Below are 14,280 nucleotides of genomic sequence, written 5' to 3'. Positions count from 1 at the left end.
TACTCCATAAAACAAGCAAGTTGCTTTGCTTTTGAATGCCTCAGGGCCTGAACCCAAATGGCAGGTATCCAGAAACAGCATCTTGCAGAGGAGAAGTGTAGATACCTGCCAGAACTGTGCTTCTGCACCAAGAGCAGAAAAATAGTTGCCAACAGCCATCTTTCCCAGAATGCACCTTTTAGGTAGTAGCCTAAATGGTTCCATTAATATGTTCACTCAGTTTTCCAGAATCATAGAATTGGTTAGGTTGGAAAAGGCCTTTAAGATCATCAAGACCAGCTGTTAACCTAGCACTGCCAAGTCCACCACTAAACAATGTCCTTAAGCACCACATCTACACATCTTTTAAATACCTCCAAGGATGGGGACTCAACCATGTCCCTGGGCAGCCCATTCCAGTGCCTAACAACCCTTTCGGTGAAGAAATTTTTCCTAATGTCCAATCTAAACCTCCCCTGGCGCAACTTGAGGCCATTTCCTCTTGTCAGTGCAAGAGGACCTACATAGAGAGAATATTCTATCTTTTCTTTCCCTGAAGTGGGCTGCATGGTACCCTCCCTGTTATTTCTTCTGCTTAGACTGCCAAAATGATGATCCTTGCACTGACTGAAATCAGAATTCTTCACATAGTTAGAGGGCCCATGTTGGGAATCTACTTACTGCAACAGTCTTGTATCCTGTAGAAGGAATTCTCTGATTAATCCCCTTACTCCTCATCCCAAACCATATGATATAGAAAACTCAAGTTTTACCTGTACTGAGATATGGGCATCATCTCCTGGCAAAAACATTTTATTCCCCTTTTTTTTCCATTCAAGGTGTGGCATAGGATAGGCTGACACCTCACAGCCAAAAATGACATCATTGCCTGTGAAATTCTGCACATCCTGAGGTGGCATAGAAATAACAGGAGCTGCAAAGAACCGACATAATGATGCTTTAGAAGACAGTGGGCAGAAGACAACACAAACACAAAAGCATATAAAATTAATTTTTATATATATTCCTATATCCCATGATAAAACCGGTTTGCCTTTTGCAATCTCACACATTATGAAGAGCCACATGATTCCAAGCAGCTTTTAAAGTTTAGAACACCTTGTGTCTCATTAAAGGGAGAACAGGATTTTTAAAAACACTTACTTAAAGGACCCATCTGTCCTTCCCCTTGCACATGATCATGAAACTTAAACTGAAATTAAGTTTAATTTGCATCCTGTGAGCTATCATTGTGGACTAGACTCAAGGCTCACCAGTTTAGCAGCCTGTACTCAACTAGACCTTCAGAGGAAAGTACAAGAAATTCTGTAGCAGACAATCAGAGAGTAACTTGATTGTATATGGTAGTTCTTAATTTCTGTTATATCTTGCTTAGCTTAAAAGCCAAAATACTGAGATTGCTAGCTCGTCAAAATTTGTTTCCTGAGTACATCATCGCCTTGAACTTGCTAAAATCTTGCCTCTCTCTGTTACCCATGGAACTCATTGCAGCATGTTACAGAATAACAGTATTAATAAGTTTCACATTAATCCTCAATTGCAATCAATTTAATCTCATGTTCCTGTTATGAGCCAAGTAATAAATGTGATTGAAATATAGTTATTTTTATAAGATTTTATTTTATGTTTATTAAAATTACTAGATTTCCACTTACTTGTTTCCTATTGCTCTCTTACCCTCATCCCCCTCCACTTTTTACGTATTGCCTCTGAATTATCCTCTCCCACTTTTTCCCAAAGAAAAAGCTGACATTAACCACGAGAGGGAGCCAGTCCAGGAATTTGAAGACACAAAAAATAAACTATCACCTGATGCATTCATACGTGATTTAAATACATATCTTTCTGTAAGCATGTAAGATCATACTAAATGTTAACAGGAGATTATGGTATTTAGCAGCAGAGAGCAAAATAACATATTTACTGCTCTAACAGCTTTCCTGTTTTGGAGATCTGTGCTTTTTTTCCTGATTGATTTGTCCTCAGCAAGAAATATTTTTCCTTCTAGAATCTGTTTTCCAGTGTTTAAAAATGAATGCATTTTCTGGGCCATTAGATTTCTATTTTATTAATTCTTTTATTTTTGTACAGATCCCAGATGCTTGGAAATAGAAACTTACAGTAAATAATTATTATATTTTTACTTGCAGTAATGGAATCAGTATGTAGGTACAGCGTTTATGCTTCAGAATTTGAAATTGTAACAGCCTGTTCCAGGTTTTCAAGCAAAGTTTCTAATAAATTTGTCAGTTTTTCAGGATTGCTATCTGTGCAGAAAATATCAAATGCATGCTGATTAAAATTAATTGCAAACAAATTATACAGCAAAGTATCAATTTCCCCATTTACGAATGCCTCATTAAACTATCCTGGTACTCTTCAAAAGTAAGATTTTCAAACTAGGACACTTAAACCCTTAACTGCTTGTTCTTTCATCAGAACCGTACATTCAGAATCTATATTATTTCAGAAATCTTGTATTCAGATCAGCATTAACTGAATATCTTGGATGAGAATTTTTTTGCTTATGAAGTTATCACATAGGCTCTTATGAGCTATTTGAAATATTAGAACTCAGTGCAACCACAGGCCTTTTAATGATACATTCCACTGTAGTTAAGCTTAAAGCATATAAAAGAAGCCAAATGTCTACGTTGACACACAGGAGTTACTTTAAGTTATTCCTGTACAGAGACAGCATGACACCCTTATTTTAAATAGGCAGATGTTGAGCGGTTCGTACTTTTGTCCCAGTGCTAATACAGGTGTCCGACGGATACACGGACAACACTGAAGTACTGCCCAGAACCAAGTCCTGCCTGTGTGACTGTGCACAGCCACAGCTGGGCTCAGCTTCACCGCGCCATGTAAACGCATCCTTATGCCTTGAGGGCATAAGGGTCTGAATTACAAATCCACATTATAGCTGTTCATATACAAGACATTTGTCTAGCGCTGTCTACCATACACCAAAACGAATTCCACACTGGAAATACCCCTTCCTCTGTTAACTGTGAGGAGAATCCAGATGATGGCTCAGACAGAAATGCCTAAATATGGTCTGAGTCCCACCCAGCTGGGTGGACAGGGTTAGTTCAGGCTTTGCTGGACCAGGGCTGATTGGGACTGGCATCACATGAGATCAAACTCATAGCAAGTAGGAAGAACCATAGTTTTGATCTAACCAAACCGCCATTTCTGAATCTGAACACACAATAAATACTTGCACTATCTACTCAAGCTTGAAGTGCCTCCAGAAATAAAATAAGTGTCTCACAACACCATTTTTCTGTATTTTACAGAAGAAAATTGAAGTAATGATGTAGCATTTTAACAGAAATTTACAAACTTCCTTTTTGAGTGTTTCAGATCTTGTGTTCCACCAAATTGTCCCATGCATATCTCTGTGTGTACTTTTTTTGCATAACTGTGTCTTTAGAAACAGATCTTTACCTTTACGACAACCTGTCATTTTAATTCCTGGAATGGATAAATTTTTCTTGATAGCTATAGAAAGCATTCTGATGGCTCAGTGTCCAGAGGTGAATGTCATGAATTATCCTTGTGTGTTACAGAAACAGAAACCCGAAGCCAGGAAAAGTCAAAATACTGCTTCGCCTTTCACAATCAGCATTAACCTAATATCACTCCAGACTAATGAATTACATAATACAATTTTTTTCCCCTTAACTCATATTAATTTTTGCCAGTCTATGTCTAAATTGATGAAAATGGCAGAAAAATTGTGGATTGTTTATTTGGTTTTTTTACTCCAAAATTTACATTTAAAGTAAGTTATGTGACACAGCTAAATATAAAGAGAATCACTGCTAGATTGTTCTCTTACTTCGTTAAATCATCAGCAAGAGAGGCTTGAATGTGAATGGGGATGGATTAAGTGTGGAGAATCTGTATATAATCAATGTACTTAAGTAACCTTGGTAAATTATTAGATAAACTGATCAAAACTAGCTTTCAGGAAAAGAAGGGCTTTTTCAGTGTTTCTTTAGGGAGCTAGGCCTTTTTCTTCCCCTTTTTCTGGTGATAGACGAAAGATAAAAGGCTATACTCTTCTGATGAAAGGAGTTTATTGTTATTTATTTATTCATTGGTTGCTGTATACAATTAATCCATTTGGCATCAATAGGAAACAGCAGATGCTTTGAAGGAGAAATAACAAAACAAAGTACTTTGAGTTGAGTGAAGGTTGTATTTATAGCTCGGTACCAGAACCCCACAGTGTTCAGTGTTTGTTTCTCATGCAAATGGGACTCAGCAGAAAGCGAGTGCTGCAGCGAGGTTGCTACTCTTAGAGCCAGGCTCCCTGTTGCCTTTTGTCATCAGCTGCAGCCATGAAAAACCATTTGAAATCATGACACACTTTCACAGGCGTACTGTGCTGCTTAAGATAGCTGTCATGGCAAAGAGGGGGCTTACTGGTGGGCTCACGGGGGACTGAGGCATGGTGCCCCCGGTGGTAGCATCTCCGTGCCCTGCTGCTTGCTGAAAGGCCCAGGCTCCTTCCAGGATCTAAAACACAAACCCAGCACGGTCATTTGCTGCTCAGAGAGGTTGAGAAGAGGGGTGCTTGTGCTCCCCCTCCCCAGCGAGCCCAGCACCCACCTCAGGCTCAAATGTTCTGCTGCAGCTGGGCTCATATGCCAGCTGGGCGCTTGCAAGAGTCAAGGAGACGGGCCCCCATTTTTCCTAACTGAACTCTGCACAGCACTGACATGGCTATGAACTTTCCTCCAGGCTTCTGTGCAATTCATTAAGCGGAGCAATCCTAGGAAATTTCTCTGCATTCCTGAAAAGAGGGTCCAGCCTTTCTGGGGACCCAGGGAAGCAGTGGGAAAGCATTAGGGGTGATGGCTGCATGCAGAGCAATTGAGCTCATTCCTCCTGCTTGATGAGTGATGTTGTGCACCTCAGGGGTGACTGCATGGCCTGGTGGATGAGAACACCAGCAATTAAAAGTGATAGTGCTTCTAAATTAAAGCTTTTTGTACGTGGCCAGTTCTGTTTAACTAATTAAGGCAGACCATTGCTTTAAGCTACCTCTGCTGCAAAGTTATCAGTTGCTACTTGAGTGGCACATCTAACTGAAATCTTCCTGAAGGGGTTATGCCGCAAGAACTAGCACTATTTTAATCCCAAATAAGAACACCTACCCGAGGGCTAACAGGCTTTCAGTCATACTGTGGACTGGTAGGTATTGAGTTTTCTGCATACCTCTTTACTGACAAGCCTCATTTCCGAGCTTAATACCCTAATGGCAAATAAGGGATTCTTTAATGGGTGTTTCTCTTGCAACTACAGAAAGAGGAAAGAAGTCTAGTATTAGCTGTTAATCACTTTTCCTTTTAAGTATTCAATATCAAGTGTTTATTCAATATAAAAGCACAGCATATGGTCTAAATTGGAGGCAACAGATTGCTAGCAAGGATGGGTAAAACGTGCCCAATTACTCTCATATATGGACCTTTGCCAGAGGTGCAATTTCAGATTACCAGAACTGTGACCCATTTGTAACCCAGAGACCTCTTCTACTTAGTTCATTTGAGAAAGTATTTCCTTAGCTTCTAAAAAAATAGTAATTTCTCATTCAGAAAACAAAAGCCTGTTCATTTTTTTCCTCTTAATTTTATATTCATGTGACTTAGGTGAAAGGTGCCCAGGAGTAAATGCTTGTAATAATGTGAAGAATGAGAACAGCATCTGAGCAGGAGGCAGGATTCCCCTGTACAGCCTGGCTGAGAATCCTAACAATCACTGCAGAGGACCGTTCATGCACTGGAATGTTTTTAGGGAAATTATTTCAGTTTGATTTTGTTGTCATTTTGGATTTCCATTTCATGGGTCACCTAGATTTTATGATGATTCTGAAATTTGATTATTTTGGACTTTTTGTAAAAAGAACAGACCTGTTAATTAAGCACCATCTTGCTCTTCTATTGTCTCTATTTCACTGATGACCATACATACACACAGGTGGATAGACATATGTGTGTGTGTGTGAATGAGATCTGCCTTGCTATCACCAATTTAATATCAAGTCAGTCTTCATATAATAATTTGTCCAGTCCTCCCAGACTATCCTATCTGTTTACCTACTCCCAACTGCACAAACAATTTTTTTAGGAACTGTCTCATATTCTGCTTATTCAGAGCAGGGCTAGTCTGTAGATCTATGGCTTATTAGTTTCAATCACCATGTGATTGAAATGCAGTAGTCTAATATAGAGGCTTACAACATACAAGCTTAAGTACCAGCTGATAAACCACATTTAACACAAAGCAGTATTATAACAAAACAATGATAATTACAACAAAAATGCAGTATTAGTTCAATAAAGTTAGACTAGAGCATCAAGTAGCACATCTAAAAATAAGCATCGGATCTTTTTTCAGTTTGAAAATGCCTCTGTACATATTACCTGATTCACATGGTCCTTTGTGTTTCATGCTGATATTTCTTTTTGTAGCATAAGCCTTGTTGAATTGACAGATGTTCTCGTAGGTTTTCCCTTCAGGTCCGCAGATGCTCTCCTGAGACTTGCACACACACTGGGGTTCAGGGACTTCCCCAAATCTTGCTTCATCAGTATCCAACCTGCACTCAAGGTTGTCCCCACACTGCCCATAAAAATGATTGCCCTGGTCCAAGTCGCAGATCTGACCTTCCACATTTCCACATTCAGAACAGCAGCCACAACGGTCCAATACAGTTCCGGCTGGACAGTCTTTAGGCTCAGAGCAAAGTGCCAAATCGCATTTTCCACAGCTATCTCCTTCCCTTAACAGCCTCCACCAACCTCGGTGGTACAAGGCAGGGAAACTCTGAGAAACCTGCACCAGCACTACCAGCACTGCTGTAACCATCGGGTGCTTCATCTTGAGAATGTAACGAGCAAGCAGAAAAGGTCCTTGGAGTAAAGCTGGGAGGGGGGGGAAGAAACAAAAAGAGCTAGTGAGAGAAAAACATCACAATCCTTTTTTTGTTTTAGAATATAAATTCTACTGCAAACACAGGCTTTAAGAAGAAATTAGCATCAGATTCCTAATCTGGAACTGATAATAAAAATGCATACAAACCCACTGGCTTTTCTCTAATGCAGTTTGGAATGCGAGTATTGCTTGCACAGAAACCAAACTGCCCCTTCTGACAGCCGAGTTGAAGCTCTCTGAAAAGCTGTTTGCTCAGTGTCTCCTTGAGCCAAATTTGCAAAGCATTGCTCTACTGAAACAACATTATATTGCAGCTATTGTAGAAAAGGGAACAGGGTAAATTAGTGTAAAATGAAGAAATTAACTGCTTCCCCCCCTGCCATCAGTTGAAAAAGAAGTCACAAAAAAGATAAACATGGGTATGAAGTAGCATCCAAGATACCCGTACCCTAGAGCTGAGCCAGTGCTCTAGAGACTGGAGCAAGGTTTAACACAGAAATTCATCCGTTAATGATCATGGCTAGGGGGGTCTGAATTAACAATTTACTTACAGGCCCTTTACAAGCAAGGGGCAATCCAAGACAGCTGGAATTGACTTTAAACTCTTGGATTTAAGATGAGAGGTGCCTAGACCCATTAAAGAACCCCATGTTCCCTCTACATTTAGCTGCTTTTCAGTGTTTATGGGTGTCTGTGGTTTGCAACCCAAAATAACGTGGGCCATGTTTGGCTCTAAAAACAAAGTACAAAAGGTTTAGAACATAGACAAACATGAGCAAGCTGCCACAGCATCTTTAGATGCACCAGAAGGAGGTTTCGCTGAAGTATTAGATGCATCACTTGTCTTAGCACTTTTTCTGTCTTTGTTTCTTAAGATGTATTTGCACTGTGAGCTATGAAGGATGATGAAAGAGGTAACTCCGATTTCTTTTCCCACTTTTTCTGTGCATAAATTTCTGCCAGTTCAGGGAGATGGGTTTGTGGGGTCATTTCTCGCCAGGTATTGCGCTTTTCTTTGTGCATCTTGGGATTTAGGCATGGTCCCTATCATCCTACCTCATACCAGAAAACTCCTCTCCCTTGCAGTTTGAGAAGATTTCTTGTCTATAGACCGTAGGCTGTCACCACTGTTGAAACCACGTGCAGCTCAGCAGAGATGTGCCTTACTGTCTGTTGGAGGTAGAAGCGAAGCATCGTGGACTTACAGACCCTGCAAGCATGGGTCAAGGATCGCTAATCCCTACAAACGAAACATCTTTGTATGTTTGTTAGCTTAAAATAACTCTACATGCATTGTGGTTTCAAGACATATATATAAGACACTTAACAAGATGAAATAAAAGAGAAATCCTGCGTGTGCCAACCTGTTCTGAAATCATCCACAAGCACCTTTTTCTACTCTTTTTTTATAGCTGCCTACATAAGCTCAGCAAAGTATGCATTTTGTTCTACCAGCCTTACATCCTCTGGTCACGTCCACAAAGGCAGATCTTTTGGGGACGTGTGTTTACTTTCTGTCCCAAACATCTCCATGGCTTTTCGCAAGTTCAGCTTCATACCCTCTGCAACAACTGAGATCACTTCTCGCTTTGAGGGAAGTAGCAGGCTGCTTCAAAATCACATCCTTTTCCCAAACTGCATAAAATGCAATTTCCCTCTGGCCTGCATTGGTGGAGCACTTCTTAGAGCCAGCCTGGAGAGACCTACAGGGCACTGCTTGTTTCTGTGTGATTGCTGGGCTAATTCATATTCTGTAATGCATGTTTTTGCTTTGAACACAGAATCAGACTGTAAAGGAGTAAATTATGTGTGTAATTGATGCTTTTAACATTGAGAGGCAGAAAAAAAGTAACCACTGAATTTAATGGGAAATTGATTTCTTGTCCCACCTTCTTAATTCTGTTTAATGTGTTTTATTTCACACTTCCTCATCAAATTCTAATTGGACATTTAGTTTTGCATTATAGGGTCTACTCATCACTGTCTATTTGATTATTTGTGCCTACAACTGTAGGTGACGAGTATCTAGAGGACAAGACTTTGCTATGCTTGTATCAAGTAGAATGTTTATAGTGGTAAAACCATATGTGCAAAGTGGAGCCAAAGCCAGGAGGGGCTGCAGGCCAGCACTGCCCCTGTGAAGGCTGAGCTTTGCCCGTCGTCTTCCAGGAAACGTGATTTGAGGGCTGTAAAACAGAAGTATACGAGGAAGTACCTCCTGTGTCCTGGTACTGAGGAAACCCATCATAAATATTCTAGAAAGCATTTTTGGCATTTATCTGACTAATGTAATCGGTTTTCTTGGTAGGTTCAGCCTCTAAATTAAGACCAGGGTATGCCTGTGGTCTCCTTTGAACCTCTGCCCCTTGGCAGGTGATCTACAGCAGAAGGTTACTTGGCCACTGATTCCTGAGCTCACCTGGAACAAATTGGGGTGGGGAGAGGTTAAAGCACTGTGGTAGACATGGAGAAATGACCTGATAGCTGTCTAAAATATCTTTCATTTTGGGGCAGGGTCAGAGCAAGGGAGGTAAGAGTGGAGCAAGAAAAGAGAGTGGGATGGGCACATGGGTTTGAAGCAGCACATCTAAAGGCATAGTCCCATCTGGTTCAGTAATAAAATATGCATTATTTCAGTATGTTTGTAATCCCTGAAGCTTTCTTTGGTGGGATTGGCGGAAAAAAAGTGTTGATTTTCATCACAAACCTTGAATTACCCTAACCCTAAATATCTCCCAGAACAAAACACAAGCAGCAATGGCTTGATACTGCTTGCGGAGCTGCAAGACAGGCACCAAAGTACACTGCTTTTCAGACACCATCCCCCAAATGCTGCCTGGGGATCTGAGCAGCAGGGCAGAGGTTGCCACCCCTGTAACGAGGGGAGGAGGTAAGCAGCTGCAGTGCATGAGAGGAGCTTTCTACCATCAGCTGTGAAATAACATTTTGGTGAATAATTTCTTTAGCAGGCAGGTTGAACAGCATTAGTGCACCCTGGGTCTCAGCAGGCAGGATGGTGCTGGCCATGCAGCAATTTCTCTGGCTTTTTCTGGGTATTTCCATGTGGTGTGATCAGCACGAGGAATTCTGGTACCATCTCATGAGAGGGGCATTGCCCAAGATGGATGATAGGCAGTGGGGGGCCATGGCAAAATGGCCCAGCACTTCCTGTACTCTCGGACTGCATCTTCCACCAGGACATGGGCAACGTCTTGCAGAGTAATTCCCGTAAGTGAATTGTTAAGGAAATTGTATTCCTATTCATTTCCTGCCTCCTTCTTGGGGCCCAGTGCTATGCTAAGCTGCTGACTTGTATTGCATTATTCTACTTCGCATGGTAATACATAAGGTACATGGCTGATGCAATTTGAAGTCCTATTGCTAGTGATTCCTGAGGTACTGCTCTTTCAGACAAAATGTGGTTCAGCTCTTTATTCCGGTTTTATTTGTGAGTTCTACTTCAGTAAAGGTTTCTGAATCTGGCTCCTGCCAGACTTGCAGATCTGGTTCTTATACAGACATGCCCAGGAGCCCTGTGAGGAATAATGGCAAAACAGAAATAATTTTGAAGTGTCCCTTCTACTTTGTCCTGCAATGTTTCCTCTCCTCAAACAGGTGAAGTCAAGTTCAGAAACTAGTGCTCTTTTAGGTTATATTAAGTACCTAATCTTGAGGCTCCTTTAGAGAGAGTAAATCTTGGCTGACTCAATGTGTTTCCATCCAAGAAACTTTATACTTGTACTATGTGCACAAAAGAAGCATTAAAGAAAATTAATGTTTAGTCTGTTATAGTGGCTAATAGCAGACTACAGGTGGCTGTGCCTGTTGGGTGTATGCATTACCTGATACTGTACCAGTCTCCTATGATAAATCTCCCCCCTACCCAGTATCCCGAATTGAGCTTCAGTTGAGATGCTCAGCTCACCTGAAAACAGTATTTGGGTTTGTAGAAATAAGTGGCAAATGGTGGAGATTAATGACAGATGAGGCAAAAATAGTTGGATGCCATTTGTGGGTTCCTGACAGAACTTCTGACCGGCAGTGATAGAGGCACAGGCAGTCCTGGGATCCCCAAACATTTCCTTTCTTGGTGCCAATCCTATTTGCTGACACATTGTTTTCATGAATCTCATCATTAGTGCTGTAAGCACATGAAGTATAAGTTAATTCTACTGTAACATGATTATTAAATCCATTAATCAAAGACAGGAGATCCGTAATTAACTTATTCTCCAGCATCAAGTAAATGATTCTGCGGTGAGCTTTAAGAAAGCAATTGTTCACTAATATGCAAAATACAGTGGGGCTATTAGACTATAAAGCTGTGTAATTATATAATTAAATTATAAATTTTGCATATTTTCATAACATTTTAATTATTTTCTTTGTAAAGTTAAAATGGAGGATCATTATTTTTGCTTTTTTGTTGGTGTTTTGTTTTTGTTTTTTTAGCTTTTACATGTAGCTTACCAAAAAATGGTGGGAGTGTGTGGTGGTGGTAACGTCTGTCTGCTGTCTGAAAGTTGACTGTTTTCATATAAGGCTTGGGCTAGGGCTTTGGTGACTACCTTGGGCCTATCTCCAGCAGTGGCTGACTATAGATTTCTTCTGTTTCACATTTCAGTGTCATCGTTGCTGGTGACTGTAGGCATTCAAATTTTAACTTGCAAAAGACAATAGAAGGGTCTGCTAGCACTCATTCTAGCACCAAATGCTTGGGGTTTATTTAATACAGACTTACCGATTCCTTTTCACAAAAACAAGTCTGGAAATCCCTTTTCACAAGCTAGTATTTCCTTCCAAGGGACCAAATATTTCAAGGGTTCTTTTCAAGCCTGCTTCACGTCTCTGTTATCCTTTAAGTAGACCAAGTTTCTGGAAGCCTTGTAGTTTTAGCTGGAAACACCCAAGCCTCCTGTCCCATAACAGGAGGGTGATACTGGAAACATGTAGGGAGTCAGCAGTAGGTAATCAAGCGTTTCTCTGAGGGCTTTCTTTTGAGAGGTGAGAGTTAGAGTGAGGAAACTTGCACAGAAAGTATCATGAGGGCATTTCCTCCATGTGTTCTGCCCACATTTCCATCCAGCAAATCTTAGCTGCTCATCTTAACCTTTCTCTGTGCACTTTAATCACAAGTGCAATACAGAAGCAACAGCCAGCATCATTCTTCCTCTTGAGGGAGGGGGACGTGAAGGTTTGTCCACCTTCTGCATTAATTTTAGAGAGTGCTAATGGAAAAGCATCCCTGTGTTTTGCGCAGACCACAGCCTTTTCCGGTGTCATGTTTTACTGTAGCGTCTGCTGCAGTTCAATGCAGAGTGAAACAATTTGTGTGTCAAAGCAGTTGCTGTCTACATCAGGAGTGATGCAGTAGTGCCATCGGGTACAGCAGGGCTTCAGAGGCACCAGAGCTTGGGGAAAACGTATCAAACCTCACCATGTAAAAACAGACAAAAAATGAAGAGCACAGGAAAGTGTGTCATCTTGCCAGCTACAAGCAGCAGGACAGAAATGGGGCAATGGGCTGGGGGGCCTGGAGACAGCAAGCGGGAAGAGGTGGGAGATCTAGGTAAGGCCTTGGGGTCCCCAGCCTGCCCCAGGGTTGTGGGTGGCACCCACTGACCCATATCACCAAGGGGTGGATGGTATGAGTGAGTGACTAGCAATGTCTGTGTGTGCCCCCTGCTGTTTTCAACCCCTCCTAGGCGCAACTTTCAGCAGTATGCTTGAAGATTTGCCTGGTCCTTGCAAAAAACCCCAAACCAATATGGTTCTGGCTCTGCCAATGTTTAGAGCTGCTTCCACTTAACAGAGACTGAAAAGTAACGTTAGCTCTGGCAAGTGGCTGCTGAGAGCCATGTGTGTGTGTGTCTGTCCATCCATTTCCCACCAGAAACAGTGAGAAGAGGCAGGCAAGAGTAGGTGTAAGCCCAAAGGTGATGCTGGTGCTACTATTTGCCTGTACCAGCAAAGTTCTTAAAGAGAGCAAAACACAGTGTTTCCTGGGAAAGCCTAACAGAAAGAGGGAAGTCTCTGAAACTTGCAGACAATGAATATAGAGTCATTTTTCTTGGCAGCCTTAATGTTGATGGATAGGACAGTTTGCCTTGTCCAGTTTATATAAGAGCAGCTGATATAAAATGACTTCATAGCTGGATATTTATGAGAAGTTTCATTTCAAATAATATAGTTTTTGCCTCTGGCAGTGCTGTGGTTTAGTCCTGTTATTACTGGGAACTAAATCTTTAGGATATTCTAACTATAACTGCAGGGCCTGTTTGATCTACCCAGCAAAGTTAATATTTTCCAAAGCAATGGAAACTTTATAATGGAAAGTCTCATTAGCAAAAACTACCTGTCCCTAAAAGCAGCCAGGAAATCAGGCACTGAGAAGAAACTTGGGGGATTTTCCTTATGTTTCACCTGCTTTCTATCACAGCAATACTGAAGGAAATAGTGTTTTCCATTACAGTAAATGTATGGATAAACTGCAACGATCCTTGTCTAGAAAAGCAACTAGACGCCAATTTCTGATATAAAGCAAAATTCTTTTCTTTTGCAGCAGCATGTCTCTGCTGCACATGGATCTTGCATTAAATACTCTTTATCTCTTGAAGGGAAATAGGATTCGCCTCTGGCGCCAGACCCTCCACCCAGGCCAGCATTGCTCCAAGATCTATGCAGGAGGAGGTACCAGTGCCCCCACTGAAACTTCCAAGGTTGTTTTTTAGTGAGACTTCCCTGGTTTGTGCCAGAGCAGTGGTAGAAATGGGATATTCTCAAATGGTTCACTCACCCCTTTGGAGCACGCAGAGCTGAGGGCTGCAGTCAGCGAGGCCCACAGCCTGCATGGTGTTGGTAAGGCCCTTGTAGTCCCGCAACAGTCTGGAAAGGCAGAGTTGGACCTCCTGGAGCTGCCAGCTGGGCTGAAGCCTCCCTTTCCTCAGGCTGAACTGTAAATCAGACTCCAACCCTTCTTTCCATATCGCTTTCAAAGACATAATTAGCTCTGACGGTTGTTACAAAGGGAAATAAGTCTGCAACAGATGTAAGTTCAGGCTGCAAAGAGCCTGTTGCCTGGACAATAGTGGTCAGATCAAAATGACCCAGCAAAGAAGCTGGAAAAGAGAGCAGGAATTTGCCTCCTACCACTGTGCTTCGGTTGGAATTGTTGTAGAATTTAACACTTCTGACAAACATTTATGCTGGGTCAGGATGGGGCAGGGCTCTGGGTTGGATTTGCCAGTTTCTAAAGCCCAGCGCTAGTCCTGGCCCCTTTACTATCCTGCTGTTTGAGGGTCACGGTATCATGGGTAGCTCACCTGTAATAGC

General features: G+C 41.6%; 1 protein-coding gene across 1 annotated transcript in view; it reads right to left on the bottom strand.

Annotated features, from left to right (window-relative positions):
* Window positions 1-6,894, bottom strand: part of LOC104135906 (kazal-type serine protease inhibitor domain-containing protein 1) — a 9,260-nt gene extending 2,366 nt beyond the window's left edge. The window contains exons 1-2 of the mRNA XM_009649604.2: window positions 6,438-6,894; window positions 753-913 (exon numbers count right to left, since the gene is read on the bottom strand). Of these exons, the coding sequence (XP_009647899.1) occupies window positions 753-913; window positions 6,438-6,894 (618 nt within the window). The remainder of the gene's footprint in view (window positions 1-752; window positions 914-6,437) is intronic.
* Window positions 6,895-14,280: the final 7,386 nt, after the last annotated feature.

Source organism: Egretta garzetta, unplaced genomic scaffold (assembly GCF_000687185.1).
Source record: "Egretta garzetta isolate BGI_Z169 unplaced genomic scaffold, ASM68718v1 scaffold60, whole genome shotgun sequence".
Classification (NCBI taxonomy): Eukaryota; Metazoa; Chordata; class Aves; order Pelecaniformes; family Ardeidae; genus Egretta; species Egretta garzetta.
This window is presented reverse-complemented; position numbering and strand designations above follow the sequence as displayed.